This window comes from Mus caroli, chromosome 16, assembly GCF_900094665.2.
Source record: "Mus caroli chromosome 16, CAROLI_EIJ_v1.1, whole genome shotgun sequence".
In the NCBI taxonomy this organism is placed as follows: domain Eukaryota; kingdom Metazoa; phylum Chordata; class Mammalia; order Rodentia; family Muridae; genus Mus; species Mus caroli.
This window is the reverse complement of record NC_034585.1, coordinates 74089398-74113246: the sequence shown is the minus strand read 5'-3', so window position 1 is coordinate 74113246 and position 23849 is coordinate 74089398. Positions and strand designations below refer to the sequence as shown.

Sequence of the window (23849 nt, the reverse complement as noted above, 5' to 3'; positions counted from 1 at the left end):
GTTAGACTGTGAATGAAAGCAAAAGCAATCCAGTTGCAGTTAGTAATTACTAGTTAATAATAACTAACAACTAACAATTGAAAGTGAATCATTGTATATAATTCTAGACATGCATAGAAATGTGTTGTGCATAATAGCTGCTTCCAAAAACCCAATGATATTTAATAGTGAAAATGATGCCATATGAGTGAGCCTGGGATAAATTGTTTCCAAGAGCCTGATCTTATATAGTTAAACTACTAACTCACCCAGATGGAGACTAACCGTTAGATTGATAAGCACCTTATCCTTCTAAAAATATCCCGAAATAGCTATATAACAAGATCATCTTTTATTTCTTCTTGTGTGAAAAAAAAATCTAATAAAGTCTCTACCACATTTAACCAAGAGGAGTTAGATGAAAGTCAGGAAACCATTAGTACCTATTGACTATAGCAGATATGTGTTATATAGGTGAAACCTTTGATGTTAAAATTCTCATTTTCTACTTTTGTGTCATTATTATGGAGATAAAATAATTTTGTCACTATTTCAAAGAGTCTACGTACATTACAGGAAGAAAAAAATGCTTTTGGCTTGCTAATGGATTAATAACTAAAGAAATGAGATGAAACTGGACAAAAGCATAGCTGGATGAATGTAAGGTAGAGATTTTTAAATAGTTGGGAGGGAGTTGTAGTCTCAGGAGAAAGTTATGTTGCAGGAATTATAAAAATTAGACAAGATCAAGCAGGTCAGAACGCACCGGTGGCAGTGGGTAATGAGGGTGAAGGTAGGGCTTAATAGGTCTCACTAGCTCACAAAGCTGTGATTTCATAATCTACCAGTCATTCACCCCCCGGGGTATTTTTCTTCCAACTGACTTTTTTTTTTTTAATGTGCCAGAACATTGTGCGTCTGAAATGAAGGAGAATTAAATGTATCCTGCAGTTCTTCTTATCCACATGGGGATCTTTTGTTCTTAACCTTCCCTTTAAATGACAGTCAAGCCTAAATGGAACAGATAAACTTTGAATTACCATCACTTCAGGGAAGAACATCTAAGCTCCTTAACTTTTTCTAGATCTTCTAAAGAACTCCCTCTTGGGGGAGCCACAGCCCCTCAATCTTTGCCCTGTCAGCTTTCAGGGTCTCTTTGTACCCCTTAAAATTAAAGGGAATTGGGAGAAGGTGGCCTTGATGCAGGGCAGTGCTTTGGTATGCTTGGAGGGGGTCTATTTGTTCAGAACATTTAGGGCAAATGGGGTTAGTAGCATAAAAAGACTTCATAAATGTCAGGGTCTTTAGTTCTTTTTCCCCTCTTTTCAACAACATGGCGATTGTTTCCAGGGCTTTGATGGGTAGCATTGAGCAGACCAAAAGTCATTAAAGTTAAGACCCTGATGTTTTAGCTAATAAGGTTAAATTTTATTGCCCCATGCTCCTCCGTTTATGTAAACTGCCTTTCTTCTCTATCTTGATCTCTTCTTTTAGGAACCAAGATTAATGATAATAAGAGTTAGATATTTAAGATATATAATCATTCCATTCATCACTATATTCTAAAATGGTCAGGAAAATGCCTGACATGAGTGTCAAATAATGTTAACATTATTTTCTTTCATGGCATGAAAGTATTAAAGAGGTAGCATTGTTCATGATTGTATTCAAAGTTGCTGTTTGTAAGGAAAACAGTTGCTTGGATCAATATATATATATATTAAAATTTCATTTCAACTTAGCAAATAAATATACCTTTTAGTGTAGTTTATGTCCTTTTAAAGTAATAGTCTTCTCATTTGTCTTGTCTTACTGTTGTATTCAATTTTAGAAAATTTTGGAAACTTTATAGTATTTTAGAAATCAGGCAGTAGGCAATGGAAATTCCATAGAATGATGGGAGGGGAGAGAACCTGGAGGATTCCTGATCAGCCAGAATAGCTAAATCACAAAACCTTGCCCTGTGAAAGCCCCTGTATCAAAAATAATGGAAGAACTTGGAAAGTTGGACACTAAGGTCATCCCTTGTCCTACATAAGCTCATGCACTTGTGCAGAAATGGGTGATCCTGCACAGACACTAACACAAACAAACACGCACATATGCACAGATATCCATAAAAATGTACATAAATAATATAATAAAAATGACCTATTTCACTTATGTAAAAAGGAGAATGAGCAGCCCACCATTCAAAATAATATCAGATGGGGAAAACATATTTTTGAGGATTCAAATGCTTTGATCAGTTGTGTCAAGGAGGCTTTCTTAAAGAACTTAGTTAAATTTTCTAGGAATATAAGTCTATTATTGTGGATACTTCATTCCTCCTTAGAATAGGGAACAAAATACCTATGGAAGGAGTTACAGAGACAAAGTTTGGAGCTAAGAGAAAAGGATGGGCCATCCAGAGACTACCCCACCCGGGGATCTATCCCATAATCAGCCACCAAACCCAGACACTACTGCAAATGCCAGCAAGATTTCGCTGAAAGGACCCTGATATAGCTGACTCATGTGAGGTTATGCTAGTGCCTGGCAAATACAGAAGTGGATGCTCACAGTCATCTATTGGATAGAACACAGGGCCCCCAATGGAGGAGCTAGAGAAAGCACCCAAGGAGCTGAAGGGGTCTGCAACCCTATAGGTGGAACAACAATATGAACTAACCAGTATCCACAAAGCTTGTGTCTCTTGTGTCTTTATGTAAATTAAGAAATGTGTTTATTCTAACACCAAATCAGGGATACTGTTTTATTGTATGATTTATTCAACTTAAGATTTATTTGTTATAAGATATATTCTTCATTTACATTTCAAATGCTATCCTGAAAGTCCCTTATACCCTCCCCCTGCCCTGCTTCCAACCCACCCACTCCTGCATGATGGCCCTGGCATTCCCCTGTACTGGGGCATATAATCTTGGAAAGACCAAGGGCCTCTCCTCCCATTAATGGCCTACTGGGCCATCCTCTGCTACATATGCAGCTAGAGACACAAGCTCTGGGGAGTACTGGTTACTTCATGTTGTTGTTCCTCCTATAGGGATGCAGACCGCTTTAGCTCCTTGGGTACTTTTAAGTCCACAAAAAAGTTTTAATGAAGAGTCATCCTGTGAAGACATTTCCCAGAAATATATAAAGTTTATGAAAAAAAATTCAGTCTTACAATGGGTTTTTAAAATTACAGAACTATATTCTTTTAAGATTCTTATTCATTGTAAAACATTAATAAATATACTTTTGAATGATATGTGATTGTAGTATTAAGTTTAGCAATAATAATATTTAATTATTATCTTAGTATATTTGTATGAAAATATTTCAGATGTATCATTTGGAAAAATATATCAAATAAATGCATTGGTGAGTGAAAAAAAGAAAATACTAAAAGAAGATGAAAAATAAGTCTATTATTTTAAGTATAATAATATAAGGCAGAATAGTTGAAAGAAAGAAACTATGGCCAGAAGATTGCAGAGGAAAATGTCCTCAAATTTGTATGAGCTTGGAAGTACACAGAGTATCAGAACTTAAAGAACTGATCTGCATTCAATAGATAACTCATTAGTATTAGGGCTAGAAGTTATGGCTGCCATAGCAAAGAGGCTTCAACAGAATGAATTTATATTTGTTTAGTTAGAAGACCTTGAATAAGAAACTGAGCAGGTTACATTTCAGGAAGCATCGTTAAGCATTGCTGTAGTAATTTTGCTGATACAGAATTCCTGATTTATAGAACGACTTAGAAGAAGGAGCATTTGAAAATAAGCACAACAGTGTTCTAATTAGCTTATATGTTACAGTGAAAAAATGTGAATTAAAACAACTTGAAAAGGAAAGGGGTTTATTTGCTGGACAGCAGACAGTCCATCATCAATGGAAGGCAAGTCAGGACTTCCTGGAAGGAACCCAGAGGCAAGAACTGCAGCAGAGACCACTGGGGAGTAGAACTTACTCCTTTTGGCTTGCTCAGCTACTTGTCTTAAAGAGCCCAGACTCAAGTGCTCAGAGATAGTACCACCCGAAAGGGCTGGACCTTTCTAGGTCAATCAGCAATTAAGAAAACATTTCTTCAGATATGCTCGTGAGCCAATCCAAACTCAAAAAACTTAACCAGCATAAATGGTATAATGACTTAGTGTCATCATCCATAATGCTGGGATTTCTTCCTCCTCCTGATGATTCACAGTAGTTAAAATACTGTCTGATGTCTTTGAATATAAACAGCTGGATATACAGCTAATTTAGACTTCAACCAGTGAAGACACAAAGATATGTTTATAGAATAAGCAAATTTCAGAAGGCAGGAAAAATATGGTCAATTGTTTGAAAACTTAAGAAAAGACAACATAGTGTCCTAGAAATTTTTTAAAATGTATCTAATCCCAGAGACAAAAGGCAGCAAATTGTTGTGGATAAGATATTAGTCCTTTATATTAGAAAATCTCTTAGGCTAGGAAAAAAATCTAATCAAGTTATAGTGAAATGTATTCCCTTTGAGTATATCTATTGCATCCTGTTTGTGTGATCAATATCAAAATGTCATAGATTATGTTAAAGAATAATTGAGGGAGTGGATTAAATTTAATATAAATTATGTATTCTACTTCTATAATTTTATAGGGAATTTATTTTACCTTTTGTTAGCTGAATAATTTATTTAACTTAGGCAATAATTTAGCAATAGCATATTGTTTTTTATATAACAATATCTATAGCTGGAAAATGGCATTAATTTATCTGTGTAAAATATAAAGAATACTATAATTTCTATGATTAATGTTGTTTTATGCGGACATGAAGTCATGTATTGATTGTATGATCAGTTCTAAACCTATTACCACTAGTTGTGGGAATAATAGACTTAATGTATTTCAAATTATACTTGGTAGACTGCTATGTGAATATGACTGAACAGAAAACATTAAGGGTGCTTCTATTATACAACTACCAGCTAACTAGAAATGTTTCTGAGCAGTTAGACTTAGTAGTCTAAGTAGTAAAATAAGAATTTCTTTCTTAGCATGCCCTAAACATGTAAAACCAAGATGAATTTTAGATGAATTTTGATACAGACAGCTAGCGATCACATGCAGGGACTTTGGCTGAACTGAAGCTGATCTTCTACATAGCTTTGGATGAGTGAGCAAAGACATAGCCAAAATATCCAAAAATATCATAACATACATAAAAATGTGAGTAAGCTGGTACTATCACCACCATTTAAACACATTTATTTCATCTTACATTTGGAAATATGAATCCAATGTATGTGCATAGATTACATCTGTAAGTCATTTGACCACAATTTCACCTTGATAGAACCCTCATTTAGTCTGAATAACTTCTGCTTCATTAGGTTAAATATGTGTTTATGGGCAACTCTACTTCTATTTCTCTTCTTATCTTATTCTTACTCTGCCTATTCCAAACGAATTAGTTCACCTTTTATATACAACACTGCCCATATTTCTCTGTTGAAAGGCACGGGAGAGAAGACATTCATAACAAGCAAACACATTTGAGCATTTCATAAAATAACACATGTCAATCACATTCGGTTAGTCCAATATTTCATTTGCTTTTATCATGGTTTGCTGCATGATTCCTGCTTCTGTTTTAATATGTGAGCAGCAAACTAAGACTGAAGTAAATTCCCCAAAGAAAGTGTTCAATATATTCTTCCTAATCATACTTCACATACTTGGGATGGCTCGAATCACTGGCTGGAGTAATGAATTCTAGACCAGAAAGCACTTACAGAGTATCCTGTGCTATTTCAAAAGATGGCATGTGGATTAGCATTCTGCCTGCTCCTCTGTGATCTGATTAGCTATCATTCAAAGAAACACAGAAATATGAAGCCCTTATAAAAATCAGGCCCCTTCTTATGTAAAGATATGCAGTGTAGTCAATGGGATATAAAATTATTGTTCCTTCAACGCTTAGCCCTGTCATCAAATGTCCTTAAGTAATTGTGTATCCCATGAGTCAACCAATCAGAATATCTAAATAAAGTCAGTCATGTGCTGATTACCTGTCAAGCTGTGAATTCATCAAGATGTATAGAAAATTTGAACTAATGATGGAAGTCCAAGAGTTGAGTAATTTTCAAAAACAATTTACTATGGCAGAGTCATCCATTCTGGACGCAAGTCTAGTATCTCTTCCAGTGTGCAGAAAATGCATGTCCTAGTAGTTCATTTTTAAATGTTTTTGTCCTTTAAACAAGTAAAAGTTCTTGTTGGTCTTTACAGGATTTTACATTTCTACACCAACTGAACAAGGATGGAGAAGCGAAAGAGTGGGCCTTTCAAGCCTCTCTTTAGACCTCACTTCAGAGCCTGTCTGCCTTCATTTTTGGTACGTTTCCAGTCAGTCTCTTAGCTTTTTCTTTGGTAGGAAATATTTAAACGCCTTCTCTGTAAATGTTTAGGTAGCAAGGCTTTTGTTAGGGAAGCAGGATCAGATTTTCACTATGATTTTGGCTAAAGTATTTGCTAATGCATAATGTTTTATGTGATAGAAGAGCAAAGTGTTAGTAGAACACAAACCCTCTGCCCGAGAAACACCCAAAGAAAACAAGGATAATTTAAATACAAGAAAAGATGCAAAAAGAACTGGATAAATGTATCCACTATGTTAGACATCTAAACATCTTTGCTTATTTCCAAACCAGGTATTACATGTGCTGTGAAAATGTCTACACTTTAAACATTCATATCAGCAGTGCTGAAACCACAGACAAGATAGTTTTTCAAAGGAAAGGAAACTATGGGAGGAACTGGAATTATGGTCAAGTCACATTAAATGAAACAGGAGAATTTAAGGTTGGCAAAAATACTTAGTAATTTCTGTTTCTATTTTTTGTGTTTGTGTAATAGTGTGAGTATACTTTACAATAATAGGATAAAGTATTTTGTGGAGAAAAGCTAGTAACTTTCCTTCCTTTTCTAATCTGATTTATTCTTTTAGGACATTTCATCTATTCACTTCTGACTTTTATGGAATAATTTGCAGTCCATTCATGGTAATCCATGAAATCCATAGGAAAGGAGGCAACTCCTGTCCCTCCAGCAAGCGTTCTTCTATGCTGCCTTATGGGGACTGTGAACAATTCACAAACTCCACCTGGTTTAACTCTACTCACTCTAGATGATTGTCTTTCCTGGTAGGACATCCATGCCCATAAAGACCCACCATCCTGACCCTCCTCTGACTTAATCTCTGTGGATTTCCTTTAGAAAGAAATTCTATGAGCCATATCATTGGGAAGTCTCTGATCATTTATTCTGCATTAAGTTGAATTAATTTTTCCAGATAAGAATTTAATGTCTTCATTTCCTGAGGGTTGGTGCAATTAAAATATAGGATATGGTAGCCTATTAGTTTGACTAAATTAACAGGGTTTTAATTGAGTAATTTGAAACAAGTTCATATCACTTTCACGGGATGTACGTTTAAACAGACAATGCCATCTCCAGAGACATAGATTCTCCCTTAGGATCCAGAATGGTGGTTCTCAACCTTAATGCTGCCATTCTTTTCCTCACATTGTGATGACCCCAACCACAAGCTTATTATGTTGCTACTTCATAGCTGTCATTCTGCTACTGCTATGAATCTTTATCTAACTATCTGGTATGCAGGGTCTCAGATATGTGATCCTTGTGAAAAAGTCATTTGACCCAATAAGGGGTCATGATCCACAGGTTGAAAGCCACTGACATAGATTATGAGAGCCAACATCAGTGACCCTAGGTTGTATTTTTCATCATATTTACCTTTATATTTTTTATTCTAGTCTTCTTTGTGAATTTTTTTCTTTGACTTTGTTCTTCTCTGATAATTCAAATAAAAATGACAGAATATCAAACCAAAAAAGAAAAGATAAATGAAATGAGGAAATCAATATTTCAGCAGGTGATCCTGGACGTTGAAGCTCTCTTCTAAACTTTTAATGACCCAATATTTTTTTAACTTGGCTCCCCAACAGAAATACATTGTTACATCTCACATGCACAGTAATGAATGTTTATTCATAATTTAGGTCCCATGGTTTAGTTAACTGGAGTCCTAAAGCATTGAATGTAAAACTTTAAAAATAATCCCCAGCTGGACAGTGGTGGTGCACACATCTTTAATGTCAGTACTTGGGAGACAGAGGCAGGTGGATCTTTGTGAGTTTGAGGCCAACCTGGTCTACATAGTAAGTTCCAGGACAGCAAGGGCTACACAGAGAAATCATTTCTCAGAAAATAAATTTGCATCACACAAATTTTATGATAATATATTGCTATAATTAAATTGTATAACACTAAGACAGTAATCCTGGGGATATATGAACTAACATCTAGTCACTCCAGATAGGGAGGCAATGACAGACCAAAGTAAAGACACCAACGAAGTCTAACTTGGTGAACCATTGATAGGTCCTGGGATTATTTATAGGCGTATGGGTGAGAGGTACTTACAGGGGCAGCTGGTCTGAGCCTATCCAGGTTGCTCCACCTGTCTGATAATGTCTCTCAACACTTCATCCTACTTACAAAACCTCAGAGAGGACATACCTAGTGAACCTCATCAATTCAAAGGAATTCTTGAATCTATTCGGTAATCTGAGTCCTGAGTTTAAAAGAACTTCCCTGCAGGATAGAATGTTTTGCCTTGTTTTAAAATAACCTGAGTTTTAAGGAGTTTCCTTGCACAATGGAGGAAATCCTTTCACAAAGAACTGCTCTGGTACATTGTGTTAATATTGTCTGTCTGTACTGTGCCTAATTTAGGTATAATATTTCTTCATAGGTAAAATAGTATAAATCATATTGGGGTCAATATAAGGGTTCAGCAATACTGGGAATTTCAGGCATTCAATGGTATTCTTCTGCAAGGAATTGTTCTCTATGGGATAATATTACCTCACTTTTTTATTATGCCATTATATTGAGAAGCTGTGGACAACTTACTGTTATGTCTTTAAATCATGATTTTTCTCTTATGGGAAAGGGAAAGATTCACATTTATTTAGAATAGTGATTTGTAGGAGATCTATAAAATTAATGAACAAATTAATGGATTGAGGTATATTTAATATTTTAAAAAATCAAATGAGTTATGTATATCGTGTGCCTAGCATAACACGTACCATGCAACAAGTATTTTGTTCATGTCATTCTTATTCTACTCAAGATAGAATCAGGGCAATGTAGTTGAAAACAGCTACATCTCTGAGAACCTGCTGGTAAGCCTCTAGCTCCCAGGAGCTGTGACTAAGTCTGTTTGTGTATCTTCTGGTTAGCGTGCTCCCGAGAATGCCAGGCAGTACTCTGAGTGAACTATGGCCAGTACGAGATGATCTTGAATGCTTAGACTACTCTAGTCATTTTTTTCTTGTGCATTTTTTTCTAACTAAATTATCTAATCACAATCTCTTCTCTTCGGGACTGGTATATATTATGAAGGAAAACAGCTATCAGGATTTTTAGCATCATTGGTAGGAGTTTTATCTCTGCTTCTGAATGATGTATAGGTTTTACCAAGTTAAGTAAAGTAAGATAAAATCAGGAGAAAGAGAGATACATCATAAAGCTAAAATCTAGCTCAGAAGGAAGGCTTATGTGGGTATTTTTGCCAAGATTTATATGTGATAAGAAAGTGTAGGGCCTCAAAGGAACTTACAATGGGTGATTTATCAATATTTCAATGTGGATTATTTTATTATGCATCATGTATGCATGCAATTACTGATTCTGCAGTGTTATTGAACCATAAGAAAAGCAAAGTCAAAGATTATTAGAGTGGAATAATATTATACCCCTCTCTGAATTTCAGGCTGTGTTCAATGCTTTCAGAAACCGAGGTTGCAGTACAATAGCCCTGGATGATATAAACCTAACAAATGGAATTTGTAGTCAGAGTCCTTATCCAGAACCAACCTTGGTTCCCACCCCTCCACCAGAGCTTCCTAGTAAGTAACTTCATTGGGGTTCTCATTTCCCTTTTCGGAAAAGATTTGGGGACCAAAATTGTATGTCTATTTTAGAATGATTTGGTAGCCTATACTTTTAATACACAGCCACAATGAATGGGAAATATTTTCCTCCTGAAATGATGGCTCAGTAAGGCATTGTCATATGTTCCTTTGGTAGCTGCTTAAAGATTGTAGTTGAGTAATACCTAAGATTTTTCAGACTGCCAGAACTTCTAACTCAAAGAATAAAATGGACCCTATGCCTAGTTCTATTCTTAGGTCAAAGTGGAGAGGCTACCTTTCAAAGAAGCCTCAATATGACTCATCTTATCCATATCCAAGGAGCACATCCATTAACAGACGATGAACTTTGACAAGCCATAAAAGGAGGATCACTGATAAAGATAGCTTATAATGCCTTTTATAACACACCTACTCTCCCCGTGTTAGGATAATTTTAGTGCAGTGCTGTGTTTTTGAGGCAATATCTCTTCTTTCTTGTGATCACGGGAAGCTGAGAGAGCCAATGTATTCCATCATATATCTGAGCACTCAAACACAGGATTTCCTCATCTCATTTTTGTCTCAACCACTTTCGAAACAACTAAAATACTCACAAAGTACATATTTTTCTACTTACAAGCTTCAACTTGAAATAAACAAACAAACAAATAAAAAGCAAAAATGTTTGGTAAAAGACCATCATGGATAATAGCATTTGCAACCAAACCTGATTGTCTCATAATTGGCTTCTGACATTCACATGCTCAGCATGGAATGCAAACACACAGAAACACAGACATGCTTGTACACATACAGAGAGAGAGAGAGAGAGAAACTACATTCATCTGTTTCCCCTTTTGTCTTGTTGTCATTTTTCAGAAGCAGATTTTTGGTATTTTTTTTTTTAGAGTGGTTTTAACAAACCCAAAGTTCTTTTCTAGAAAATGGCTGGTATGTGACGCCTTTTAGCAAATGAGCTTCCGTTAAATAAAGATGCAGTTCATCCTGGCCTCCAGCTGCCATCTTGGACTTATATCCCAACCAAAGGCTTGTATCTATTCTTGCATATTGATGAGTTTAGATGTTCCCTGCATTCTACAGTATCTCCATCATTCATTTAAGTCATAGAAATCTGGTCTGTGAAAGACACTGCCAAAAACACTTACAAGGTGTCTGTATAGGCGATTGTGAAAATTTTAGCATAATATAAAAATAAATACATTAGCCATGTATGGCTAATCTGTGAAAAAATGTAAAAAGGTTTAAGTAAGGAAGCGTGTGGATGAAAGCTGCACTCAGAGAGCTTCACGAGAGGGAGCAAAGACCCTGATACCACAATACTGTGCTAAATTCTGGCAAAAGCAAAGGTTTTTGGTTTTGGTTTTGTTTTTTCCCGGTTCTGGGAATGGAGTGCAAGGCCGCTCCTTAACACCAGTGCTTTTGCTCAGTTTATCCCACCTGTGTTTCATTGTGCCTGTCTGGATCCTATTATCACATGAAATTAATAATCCATAAATACTGTTAAACACATCTCCTGAACTTTATGCTATATTCTTCTGATGTCCAAAAGTTTTTGAAATATACATTTTCAGTAGAACTAAACTTTGAAGTGATACCAATATGAATGCAATAATTTGGGCATGGTGGTATTGGATAATAGTGGTCTTATTTTTATTCTGTGTGGGTCTTCTATATTTATATTATGTCACATCTTATGCAAAATTATATTCAAAAGTCTTAAAATCATTACTGGCTTGATGAGTATTTCCTGTAAGCTAAATGTCTTTTGATGATTTAGGAGAACAGATTTCTTCTGTTTGTGTCAGTGTCTATTAATCAAAAAGTCTCAGTTGCTGCATACTTAAGATATTAGCTTAGGAGTTACAGAGACAAAATTTGGAGCTGTGATGAAAGGATGGACCACCTAGAGACTGCCGTATCCAGGGATCCATCCCATAATCAGCTTCTAAACGGGGACACCATTGCATACACTAGCAAGATTTTGCTGAAAGGACCCAAATATAGCTGTCTCTTGTGAGACTATGCAGGGGCCTAGCAAACACAGGAGTGGATGCTCACAGTCAGCTATTGGATGTATCACAGGGCTCCCAATGGAGAAGCTAGAGAAAGTACCCAAGGAGCTAAAGGGATCTGCAACCCTATAGTTGGAACAACATGATGAACTAACCAGTACCCCGGAGCTCTTGTCTCTAGCTGCATGTGTAGCGAAAGATGGCCTAGTCGGCCATCACTGGAAAGAGAGGCCCATTGGACTTGCAAACTTTATATGCCCCAATATAGGGGAATGCCAGGGCCAAAAGAATGGGAATGGGTGGGTAGGGAAGTGGGGGGCGCTATGGGGGACTTTTGGGATAGCATTGGAAATGTAATTGAGGAAAATATGTAATAAAAAATATTAAAAAAAAGATATTAGCCAAGTTACATTACTTGAAATATAAAATCTGAGATAACGTATTATATAGTATCATACATAAAATAAATAATTGCAACATGGTTGGCCATGCTAAAATTTGTATTATATATAACGTCATATATTCTAGTCAGTATTAAAACAACAACAACAACAAAGGCCCTCAGTGTCTCAATATATAAAAGTCTGACATCTATGCACAATTTAAGACAGGGAAAATTGTACTGTTAGAACAACCCATCGGATTTTAAGACATAAATTTAAATTTTGCCCAGAGTGTATTTGTTCCACTTTCCAAGTGGTTCACTTTGAGCCAATGTTTAGCACAGCATAAAATGTTAATTACCAACCAATGCATTCTGAACAATTTCTTTCTAATGCCCTTTGCAGCTGGGTCACTGGAAGTCCTATTTTTAAAGAACGCTTCAGATTCCAAATCACTGATTTGTTTAAGCAAAAATAAAAGGAAACCACGGTTGACTTGCTAAAACCTTTCACTCTTTACACAGCAGTTAAATAAGAAAATCTCAGACAACTGTGTGAATAATAAAACTCTATGCCCACTCCATTCCTGAGATTAGTTTTTGGATATAGTTTTGTGGACATTCACAACTCCAGGTATCCCTCTACCATGTGACTTTAGTTCTGTGCTCCATCAACTCCAGGATGACCCTTGTAGTGGTAATTTCCATATGGAAACACCACTGAGAGAAGTTTATAAAAGCTAATATTCTATTGTACAAATATCATATGGAATAGAAAAACAATCCTGAAACTCTGTGATGAACTACAGTAAGTGTAGACAGAAAGAAATCTACACTCCAGGACCTGATTAACTTCTGGGGTTCTTGACTAATTAAGAAAAAAGTGGCTTTAGCTATTTTAATGTAAGAGTTCTTTCTATTGTATCCTGATTTCAGCCATTTTTCATTTCCTAGCACACAGTAAGAGTTAATTTACTAAACAACCATGTGAAAATCAATCTGCATTCATGCTGTCTTAGTTTTTTCCTGCAGACCAGCATTCAATGGTATTTGTTTAATTGTTAACCCCTAGTACACACAGATACTAATGTCATTCACAAAAATCTCTCATCAAGGACCGTTTTCCTACTCTGTACTGTTTTCATCAATCTATCTTCACAACTAGTCCATTTTCTGTAGTCATTGGTTATATTCTTAAGGAGCAAATAAAAGTTGGTTTTCATAAAAAAACATATAACCAATTTGTCACAAATTGCATAAAACTATTTATATTATGAATAGGTATAATAATGTATTAAATTTGTTCATTTTAAAAAATCAGACTCTTAATTCTCAGGACAGATTTAATTTTGGATACTAATATAAACTTATTAACATGTTACATATCATTTCAAAAGATTTATTATATATTATTAAGATAATAGAAAATAATTGAGAATATTGAAATTTATTTCACACAAATTCAATGTGATTTATCATTTCTCAAGTTGTATCTATTATTTACTATAATGGACATAATAAATAGTCATAAAAAAACTACCAATCACAAGCCTATTAGTAATTGCAACTATGTCTTCATTTCTTATCTTATTTTCTTCCACATGTGTTTAATACAAACTCTCTTCTAAAAGTGAAAATTAACTTTTTCCTCCCCCCCTGGACACATGTCCATATGGACACAGACAGCAGAGGTTACTAATAGAATCCCTCAAAAGCAGACTCTATCTTTAAAAACCAACTTGGAGAATGCTGCAAAAACCCATTGTGAAAATGAAAATCCCTATGGCATCATACAAGACGAATCAAAATATAAACATCTGAAGGAACAGAATTAAGACTATGAAAATGTGAGAATTTAATACTGTTAACAGGAAGACACCTCCAGGCTATTCAGCCTACATTATTCTCATTGGCTAGTGGGCAGTGATTACATATTAGCACAGCCTGACTGAAATTTCTGGAATCACATATCACCAGTCTATGGCACTTCTCCTAAGAATCGTGTGCTACACTCACACTGTGGGAACACCCCCATTAAAATGAGTTGTGCTGTATTATCTACAGTGTCATAAAATGGTTTCTGAATTTCTCAGTCATTAACATAGAACCAGCCACTGAAGCAACGTTCATCCAAAGATTAAAGGAATCTTGATGCTCAGTTATTTAATGAGAAATTATACTTTGAATATCTTTTTAAAACTGGCATCTTAAGCCCATTGAAGGAATGACTTTCCCAAGATTTCTGTTTGCAGATTAAATGCTAAATTAATCACCTGCCTGATTAGGCTTAACAGTTACAACTGGCATAACTTTACTTCTGGTTATGAGATTATTAAAATACTATCTATTCATCTTTTTCACATAGTACACTTTTAAGTTTCATTTACATAAAACTTTAAACTCTTAAAATATTACCTATGTGTTAATTGCAGTTTTCAATTTAGAAATTTTCTGATTTTTAAATAGAAAAGGGGAAAATCGTAATGTGAACATGGAAACACACTTGTGTACAAATCAAACACATGTAAACCTATACAAACATGTATACATATTCCTGCACACTATACATACATAAATATAGACAATGCACACATATAAAACACACATTTATATATGAAAATAGGCACCAAATCACATGCATTCACATGTGCATATGCACACAGATACACATATACAGAAGTTCATAAACAGCCACATGCACATACCATGTATTCATAGAAACACACATGTACACATATACTCATCACTGATAGACACACAGGTACACAAACAAGCCATACATACACACACTCACAGATACACACAGATACATACCTATGAATACCCAGAACTACACATATTCACACAGACTACATGCACACATGTATGCAGGTACATAGAAACACTGGTAGAACTATACTTACATGAACACACCCAAACATGCACATTCATACACTATACATACACTCACATACATACATTCACATACACATAACACACATACAAGCTAAAACACAATGGTACATTTGCAAAGGTGAACACACACTCATACACACACACACACATTCACATGCATATGAACTTCACAAATAAGTACACTTATAATTTAAACAAACGCACACAATCACATTCATAAATATATAATGTAGACACTTAAACAAATTGCACACATTTCTACATACCTACTAACACAATCTTGAAGACAGACAAGTACACTTATGTTCAAATGTATACAAATCCATACTATAAACATTCATATGAACACACATGTGTGCAAAGACTGTCTTGGCTAGGTCCAGGTTCCTGAGAGAAGGGGTGTTTGAGTTTGTCAAAAACAAACAACATGAAGTCAAGTCATGGGTCCAAGCTGGTGCTGTATGTTCTGCTTGAGACAGTTTTCTAGATTGCTTTCTCTGGAAATCTCCAGATAGCTCTCTATGTTCTGCTTAAGACATTTCTCCAAGCAGTGTTCTCTTACTATTCTAAAAAAAATGTCTGAATAGCTCATCTCTTACAGTTCATAAACCCAATCTTTTATTTTACATATCAATGCAGTCATTTACTCCAGGTTCCCTTTGGATTATCCTATGAATCTGTAATCAATGAGCCAGCCTCTTGATTCTTAGGAGACAGCAAACACATACTTAAAAAAAAAATTGCAAATAAATTCAGAGATCTATCTCCCTTTGTTAAGCACAGACAATAATCTAGCTGCTTTTGGACTTTAAGATTCATGAAACCCCTCATATAATTCATATTACATCCTTACATTTCACATAGTTGAGAAATTATATGTATGCATGTATATATATATAATATAATAAGTAAATATAATTGGATATTTTATTTACTTACATTTAGAATCTTGAGGTTCTAAGGGGTTTCCAAGTTTCCCTCTGGAAACTCTTTATCCCATCCTCCCTTTTTCCCACCCTCCAATCCTCTGCTTCTATGAGGGTGCTCACCCAGGACTCCCGGTGCCCTGCGCTGGCATTCCCCTATACTGGGGAAAGGGCCTCTCCTCCCACTGATACCTGACAAGGCCATCCTCTGCTACATAGGCCATGAGTCCCTCCATGTGTACTCTTTGGTTGAAGGTTGAATTCCTGGGAGCTCTGGAGTGTCTGGTTAGTTGATATTGTTGTTCTTCCTATAGGTTGTAAACAGCCTCAGCTCTTTCAGTCCTTTGTCTAACTACTCCATTGGGGACCCCATGCTCAGTCCAGTGGTTGGCTGTGAGCAACCACATCTGTATTTGTCAGGAACTGGCAGAGCCTCTCAGGAGACAGCTATATCAGGCTCCTGTCAGGAAAGCAGTCCTTTGTAATAGTGACTGAGTTTGGTGACTGTATATGGGATGGATCCCCACGTGGGGCAATCTCTGGATGGTCTTTCCTTTCGTCTTTGCTCTGCACTTTGCCTCCATATTTGCTCCCATAAGCATTTTTCCCACTCCTGAGAAAGACTGAAGCATCCACACTTTGTTCTTCCTTCTTCTTGAGCATCACGTGGTCTGTGAATTGTATCTTGGGTATTCCAAGTTTTGGGACTTATCGGTGAGTACATACCATGTGTGTTGTGTTCTTTTGTAACTGGGTTACCTCACTCAGGATGGTATTTTCTAATTCCATCCATTTGCCTAAGAATTTCATGAATTCATTGTTTTTAATTGCAGAGTAGCACTTCAGTGTAAATGTACCACATTTTCTGTACCCATTTCTGTATATATTTTTGAACACAGGTTTTTAGAGTACTTTTCCATAGCTTTAAGGGCTCTTCTGAAGATCTCAGCATTTACTGTTTTACTGAAAAATTAGCCACACTCCCTAACTCAAAAATCTTGCTGTCTCTGGTTATCATGGAGCCATTAACATTAACTGGAAGGACACTCCTTGAAGGAGGAATCTAAAATTATGTACATTGTTATACAAACAAGTCTTATGCCTATAGCTGCCATCAACACTCCAGGAAGCCCATTCCCTTTTTTGTCTCTGATCCAAGGGCAGGAAGCTTATCATTCCACCCCTACCAAAGACTTGATGGACCCAGGAAGCAGGTTCACACACAAACACACAATCATATCCAATGACACATGTTTACACAGACTTTCACGCACACAAATGCACACATGCACATGTACAGACACCACACACAAACACGTGTACAAACTCACACAAGTATACACACACACACATTCATCCATGTTCAAAAATACCTACAGAAACAAAACTAAGCATACTCATGCATGCATGCACACCTGCACACACAATCTCACATATACAAACACATGCCTATGCACACATTCACAAAGAGTTTAAGTGGTTTAGGTAAAGAAGGCTGGTGGACAACTGTTATTAGAAAAAGGTGTGAGTGAAGACTTTGCGTGAATATATTTTTCTTAATTAAGTTAACTCTCTCTCCTCTGATGCAATTTCTGACTTCTTGAGCATAAAAAAAAAAATCTAACTTCATTTACCTTCACTGAAAGGCAAAAAATACTTGATATAATGAAATCAGGCTACCAATATTTTGGAAATCATTTTTCAATAGAACAATGGTAACAAGCATTAAAATCAGGGTCCTTAAAATAGTCAATGATTAGTAAGCTGTTTCAGATTTGTTTCTAATAAATAAAATAAAATATGCTAAGTGTATTGGAATTTTAACAAATCTAATTATAGTCAGAACTAGAAGATTTAGTCAGAACTAGATAAATTTCTAGTAAATTTTAATTAAAGCCTGGAAATGCCAATTGACTCTTGTAAAATGTTGAGTTACAAATCTAACCAGAAAAGAACACTAAAACTTGCTGTTTTGTTGTATTTGTGGGGTTTTGTATACGGGCTCTCATTTAGCATAGGGTGGCTTTAAATTTCAAATACACTTGCTTTCGTGTTCTTAGACCTGGGATTACAGGTGTTCACCCCCGCATGCTTTGCCTCAGAAGAATTATTAAACAGGAGGAAAAGGGGTCATTCTCCCCTTCGTAGCTACCCAATGTTTCAACATTTAGTAACATTTCTACCCAGTATCTTAAGAATAAAGGATTTTTAAAATAATAGGAAAGTCCAGATTGCAAGATCAGTGACTTACCAGCACAAGCCCTTCTACAATGATGGCAGGGATGAGATTTGCTCTAATATAAATATCCATGTTTTCCTGCAGCTAAAATTTCACCCTTTTGTTTTGCAAAATATTTCCCTTGATTAAGCCCTAAACACTATTATATTCTCTTAAAATCTTCTAAATTCAATAAAAATATAAAGATTTTTGAGAACGTTTCTAGGATTGGCATTGTTGTGCTGACATTGTTTCTCCCAACAATTTATACAGTATGCAAAATGTATCTGTCAGAACTGGCATTGTAGGAAATGTAATTGTACAATGTCTGGCATCTAATGAAATCTCTGTGGAATGGGAATGGTGCTGTAGTAACTCTTTCCTAATTCCTTTCAGCTGACTGCGGAGGACCTTTTGAACTGTGGGAGCCAAATTCAACCTTCAGTTCTCCGAACTTTCCAGACCAATATCCCAATCAAGCTTCCTGTGAGTATTCTCTTTCCCAGTTTACCAAAAGAAAAATGTATATAGCAAGGGTGGGTCTCTCTGAAAAGAGCCAAGTAGATTATGAATTTGTCGAAATGAATGCACTAATGTGTTTACTACTATCAAATACTTCTTGAATGATGTGTTTAATGTTTGAGAATATTATAATTACATCACTTTCTCCTTTGGTTTTCTCCCTCCAAAGCCTCCAATAAACCTTTCCCTGATTTTTAAATTCAAATTTATGACCTACTTTTCATTAATAACTTAAAGGGAGACAAATAATGGTGTCCACCATACATTATTTCAATAAATTCCCAATTATTCTTTAAATGTATTTTTTAATTGTAATTCCAGAATAAAAGAATAAAAGTAATGCTCTTGGTGCAGTCACCCATGCTTTAGGTATTTCTCACTTACCATTTTCTAGCTCATTGATATAATCCCCAGATTATGTACAGCTACATAGAACAAGGCCAGTGGAAAGGATTAAAAACAGCTAGTGTAATATCTTCACATTTAGAGAACACATACTAGACTATGAAGACTATAGCTAGGGTTACATGGTTAGAGTCCCAGCACAAATGAACTAATAATAGAGGGGGCTATTGAAGCACCTAAATTTAGAGAAAATAACCTACAAAAATATATGTAAAAGCTACTGCTGGGCCAGGGTAGCTACCTAGACACATTCACTATAGTTATCTGAAGACTGCACAGCCTGCATTACAAATTCAGATTCTCTATTCTGCTTTACAAAAATCATAATTCCAGGGGAATGGACTGAAAAACATCCATGATTTTTCCATGACCATATCTAGTTGGGACTCAAATGCAGTCCTGAGCCACTGATGTGAGTGTGCCAACAATGACAGCGACAATGGATTTTAATATATGAGCCTTCTTCACAGACATGAGCAGGCAGATCAAGGCAAACAGAGGCCAGCAGAATAAATGAATAGGCAGAGGTAAACATTGGTTTAACATGAACTGAAAGTAGAAGCAAAGATTGTTTTTTCTACTTCACACTTGATGCTAAAGTCAACCAATAATTATATCTTTTGCATAGAGGAAAGATTTTTTTAAAAAAATCTAAAACAACATTGAACCAACTAAGAGAAGTTTTATTGCTTTTATTTTTGAGATTATATGATAGTATCCCCTTTCCTTTCCTCCTTCCAATCACTTGAATATACCCCTTCTCACTCTTCTTCAAATTCATGGATTCTTTTTATATGAGTCATTATTACATTCATATATACATATGTGTGTATATATACATACATAAATCATAGATACATACACATGTATACATATATACATATATTTACATGTATATACACACATAAACCTGTATTATATAATAGTAAATGTTACTTATATATGCTTTTAGGCTATTTGGTAATGAACAACCAAGTGTTTAGGCTCCTCCCAGAGAAAGAATACTTCTTCTTACAAATGATCAAGATATTATTAAAATGCAAGTAAAAGAAAGGCATTCTAGAGCGATGAGAAAGGGATCTTCACAGATAAGTCCAAGAAATGAAGACTTTAAGGAAAACCAATGAATTGTAATTGGTTAAAATTGGTAATGTGAAAAAAAATTTGCTCTGTGTTATGGGACTCGAATTTTATATGCGAAAGAAAAGAGGAAATTTCCAGAAATTTGCATGAGAAGCATGGTAGAGTCCGTTTGCATTTCAGGAAGATCCTTCTATCTATTTATCTTAGCTAGAGACTGAGAGGGAGCATCAGCAGCATCCAATCAGGACATAAGACGTGTCAGTACCTTGTGCTCCGATGAGGCAAGAAACACTGAGAATTAATGAGTGAAGGGCATAGGAGGCAGGATTGAAGTTTCTCAGGTTAGTTGTATGTGATATATATCACATACAATACACACACACACACACACAAACACACACACACACAAACACACACACACACACACACACACACGCATATATATATATATATATATATATATATATATATATATATAGAGAGAGAGAGAGAGAGGGCCAACATAAGGTGAGACATCAAATGATGCTACCATTTTCTAAGATGAAAAGAAGACCCATGAGTATTCCAAATATACACTCCTCTGTGTGTGTGTGTGTGTGTGTGTGTGTGTGTGTGTGTATGTGTTCCATATACAGTATGAAGGTCTACCTATCTTTTCATCAAATGAAGTGCATAATGCAAATACCTGGAGCGGTCACTACTCTACAGACAGAGGTTGATTCTTGAAGTGTGAGTGAGAATACTCAGAGTGTAGGAGGGATAGTACAGCAGAGAATCTGAATGCTAAACCACTCAGAAATGAATTTTTAAAAGGGGATATTTACTGAGACAGGTGATTTTAAAAAAAAGTAACAGCTTGCAATTTATTTTAATGAATCGAGACGCTTTCATATAAATATCAGAGTTTGCTTATTGGATTATGGAAAATTAGGTGAACTGAGCCTGGCTCTGCAGCTTATCAGGTAAAGATTTTTTTTCTTGCCAATAAACATGATGCCGTCTGTCTGATTCTGGGAACCTCAATGGTAGACAAAGAGAACTACTTCAGTAAGTCGTCCTATGTGCACTCTAGAAAGATCATCCCAGTCACACACATACACACACACACACACACACACATACACCAAAAACATGCACACAGGCACACAGACATATACACACATACACAAATGCACAAACAATGAAAATAAACAAAAATACAACCATATACATTGTAAATTAATTGTCATTATTTATTGTCTTCAAGGTATATGGAATTTAAATGCACAGAGAGGGAAAAATATTCAACTTCATTTTCAAGAATTTGATTTAGAAAACATCAATGATGTGGTTGAAGTTAGAGATGGGGGAGAATTTGACTCCCTACTCTTAGGTAAGTCTGAAATTTCAAACCTCTGAAAGTTGTGTAGCTCAAGATACTTGACTTACAGAGACAGCACACTGAAGCAGATGGGAGTACTTTACAGTTGACAAAACAAAAATATAACGGCAAGGTAACATGTTAAAGATTTTTCATTCTGTTGAAAAAAATTTTTTTCAAACAATGTATTCTGGTAATGATTTCCCTTCTGCCAAGTTTTCCCAGGATGCACTGGGACATGTTTGCAATACTGACAAGATTACACTCTTCTAGAACATTCTTTGCTAATCAGGATTGATATATTGGCTTCACAGGTATGAAAAGTTGGTAATAATTAACTATAAATGCACCATGTATATCTCACTATGTAGTTTTATGAAATACATGTACAACAGGTATTCAAAAATAGTTATTAAACCAGATTTCCCTTGGCCCTAACATATCCAAACACTGTTCCTAATAAGTACTTTAAGTCATCTTATTCTGTATTTTGTCACCGTTTTATTATTGTCCATGCCATCCTCTTCTTCTCAACAGCTGACAATGTTTCAAGTAACTAATGTTTATTTTTCTCTGTTATTGATTATTACTTTCTAACTACACATGAGAAATATTTGTGTCTGAATGATAAAATATATGCTAGCACATTTAAAGATTATTAGTCAAGCATATGATTACATTGTATTATTTAGACATTCATTAAGAAAGAAGTATGTTTGGTAAGTAAGCTACACATTAAATTACAAAGATCCTTAGGTGTTTATGCTTCACCACAAAATGGGTCTTATCTAGCTCTTCTTGTAACTCATGTTCATCTTTAACTATAAAATCTACCCGAGGTTCTTTAAATCAGGATACTGTTACATAAAAAGTATAACAAATAAAAGAAGACTCACCTTGTGTCTCTACCCTCTGAAGGACCAGGATAATAGTGAGGATTCCCCAGATATGTCAGGAAAACCCCAAAGAGTTCCAGATCACAGCTTTCTGGAGTGGATGGTCAGAGCATCACACAGAGTAAATCAGCAATGAAATCCTATGGGACTAGCAAGACTTGGGGAACATTTCATCTGGATCTTTGTATCCATTTCCAAGGGTTTTTGTTATTGTTTTTCATTGGTATTGTTGTTTCAGGCTAAATTGTGTTCCTTAATAAAAACACTGCTTATAAGATCAAGGAAAATTACAGTTTATTATTTTTCTTATTTTTTTAATTTTACTTCTTAATATTCACACAAATACAAAGAAAGAAAATCCCACAAGGATATCTAAATTATACTATAACTTGTAGATAGAAATTGTTTTGTTCTGGAATTGTTTTTCTGCTTCTCATAGAGAAGGCAGTTAAGAATTTGCATCTAAACTATAAGACTATGCATATGCTTCAGGTGAGCCGTGCTGTGTGCAGTCCTACCTTGAGAACTTACAGTCCCCTTTCTCTTTGCTGCAGCTGTGTACACAGGACCTGGCCCTGTGAAGGACTTGTTCTCTACCACCAATAGGATGACTGTGATTTTCAGCACAAACATGGAAACCAGACGCAAGGGCTTCAAAGCAAATTTCACTTCCGGCTATTACTTGGGGATTCCAGGTAAGGAATGCCCACCTCCTTAGAGTGTGTGGATGGGAAGAAAACAAGGAAACACATCCCACTTCAAGCCCAAGTCACAATGTAACTGTTTCATTCTGAGATGCTATTTTTTTTTCCTCAGCATATTGTCGTTTTTCTCCCTCCTCTCTATCAATATAATGGTTACCTGAGTTTTGTCACAGCAGGAGTACACGACATTTTTTTTTTGGTATATCATTAACACCTCCTTAGAAAACTCCATGACTTCTATTCACCAAAGTTATATTTTACCATAAAGTTCAAAGTAATTGGCTTAGTGAGGAAGGGATTTTCCATTTGCCCAGACCTTGTTAAGAGAGGAAGAGAGAGATTAGCCCTGAACTGCTGGGATGCAAATGACACCCAATTAATATATCAATGCAAGGGAAAGGCTGGGAGTCAGTAAATGAAGGAAGGAGAAGGAGAAGGAGAAGGAGGAGGAGGAGGAGGAGGAGGAGGAG

At 35.7% G+C, this 23849-nt stretch overlaps 1 protein-coding gene across 2 annotated transcripts in view; it reads left to right on the top strand.

The window, feature by feature from the left end:
• Positions 1-23849, top strand: part of Tmprss15 (transmembrane serine protease 15) — a 116553-nt gene that overhangs the window by 51148 nt on the left and 41556 nt on the right. For both annotated transcript variants that reach the window (XM_021185182.1, XM_021185181.1), the window contains 6 exons: positions 6240-6345; positions 6662-6812; positions 9814-9949; positions 18806-18895; positions 21666-21791; positions 23230-23370. In XM_021185182.1, the coding sequence (XP_021040841.1) occupies positions 6240-6345; positions 6662-6812; positions 9814-9949; positions 18806-18895; positions 21666-21791; positions 23230-23370 (750 nt within the window). The remainder of the gene's footprint in view (positions 1-6239; positions 6346-6661; positions 6813-9813; positions 9950-18805; positions 18896-21665; positions 21792-23229; positions 23371-23849) is intronic.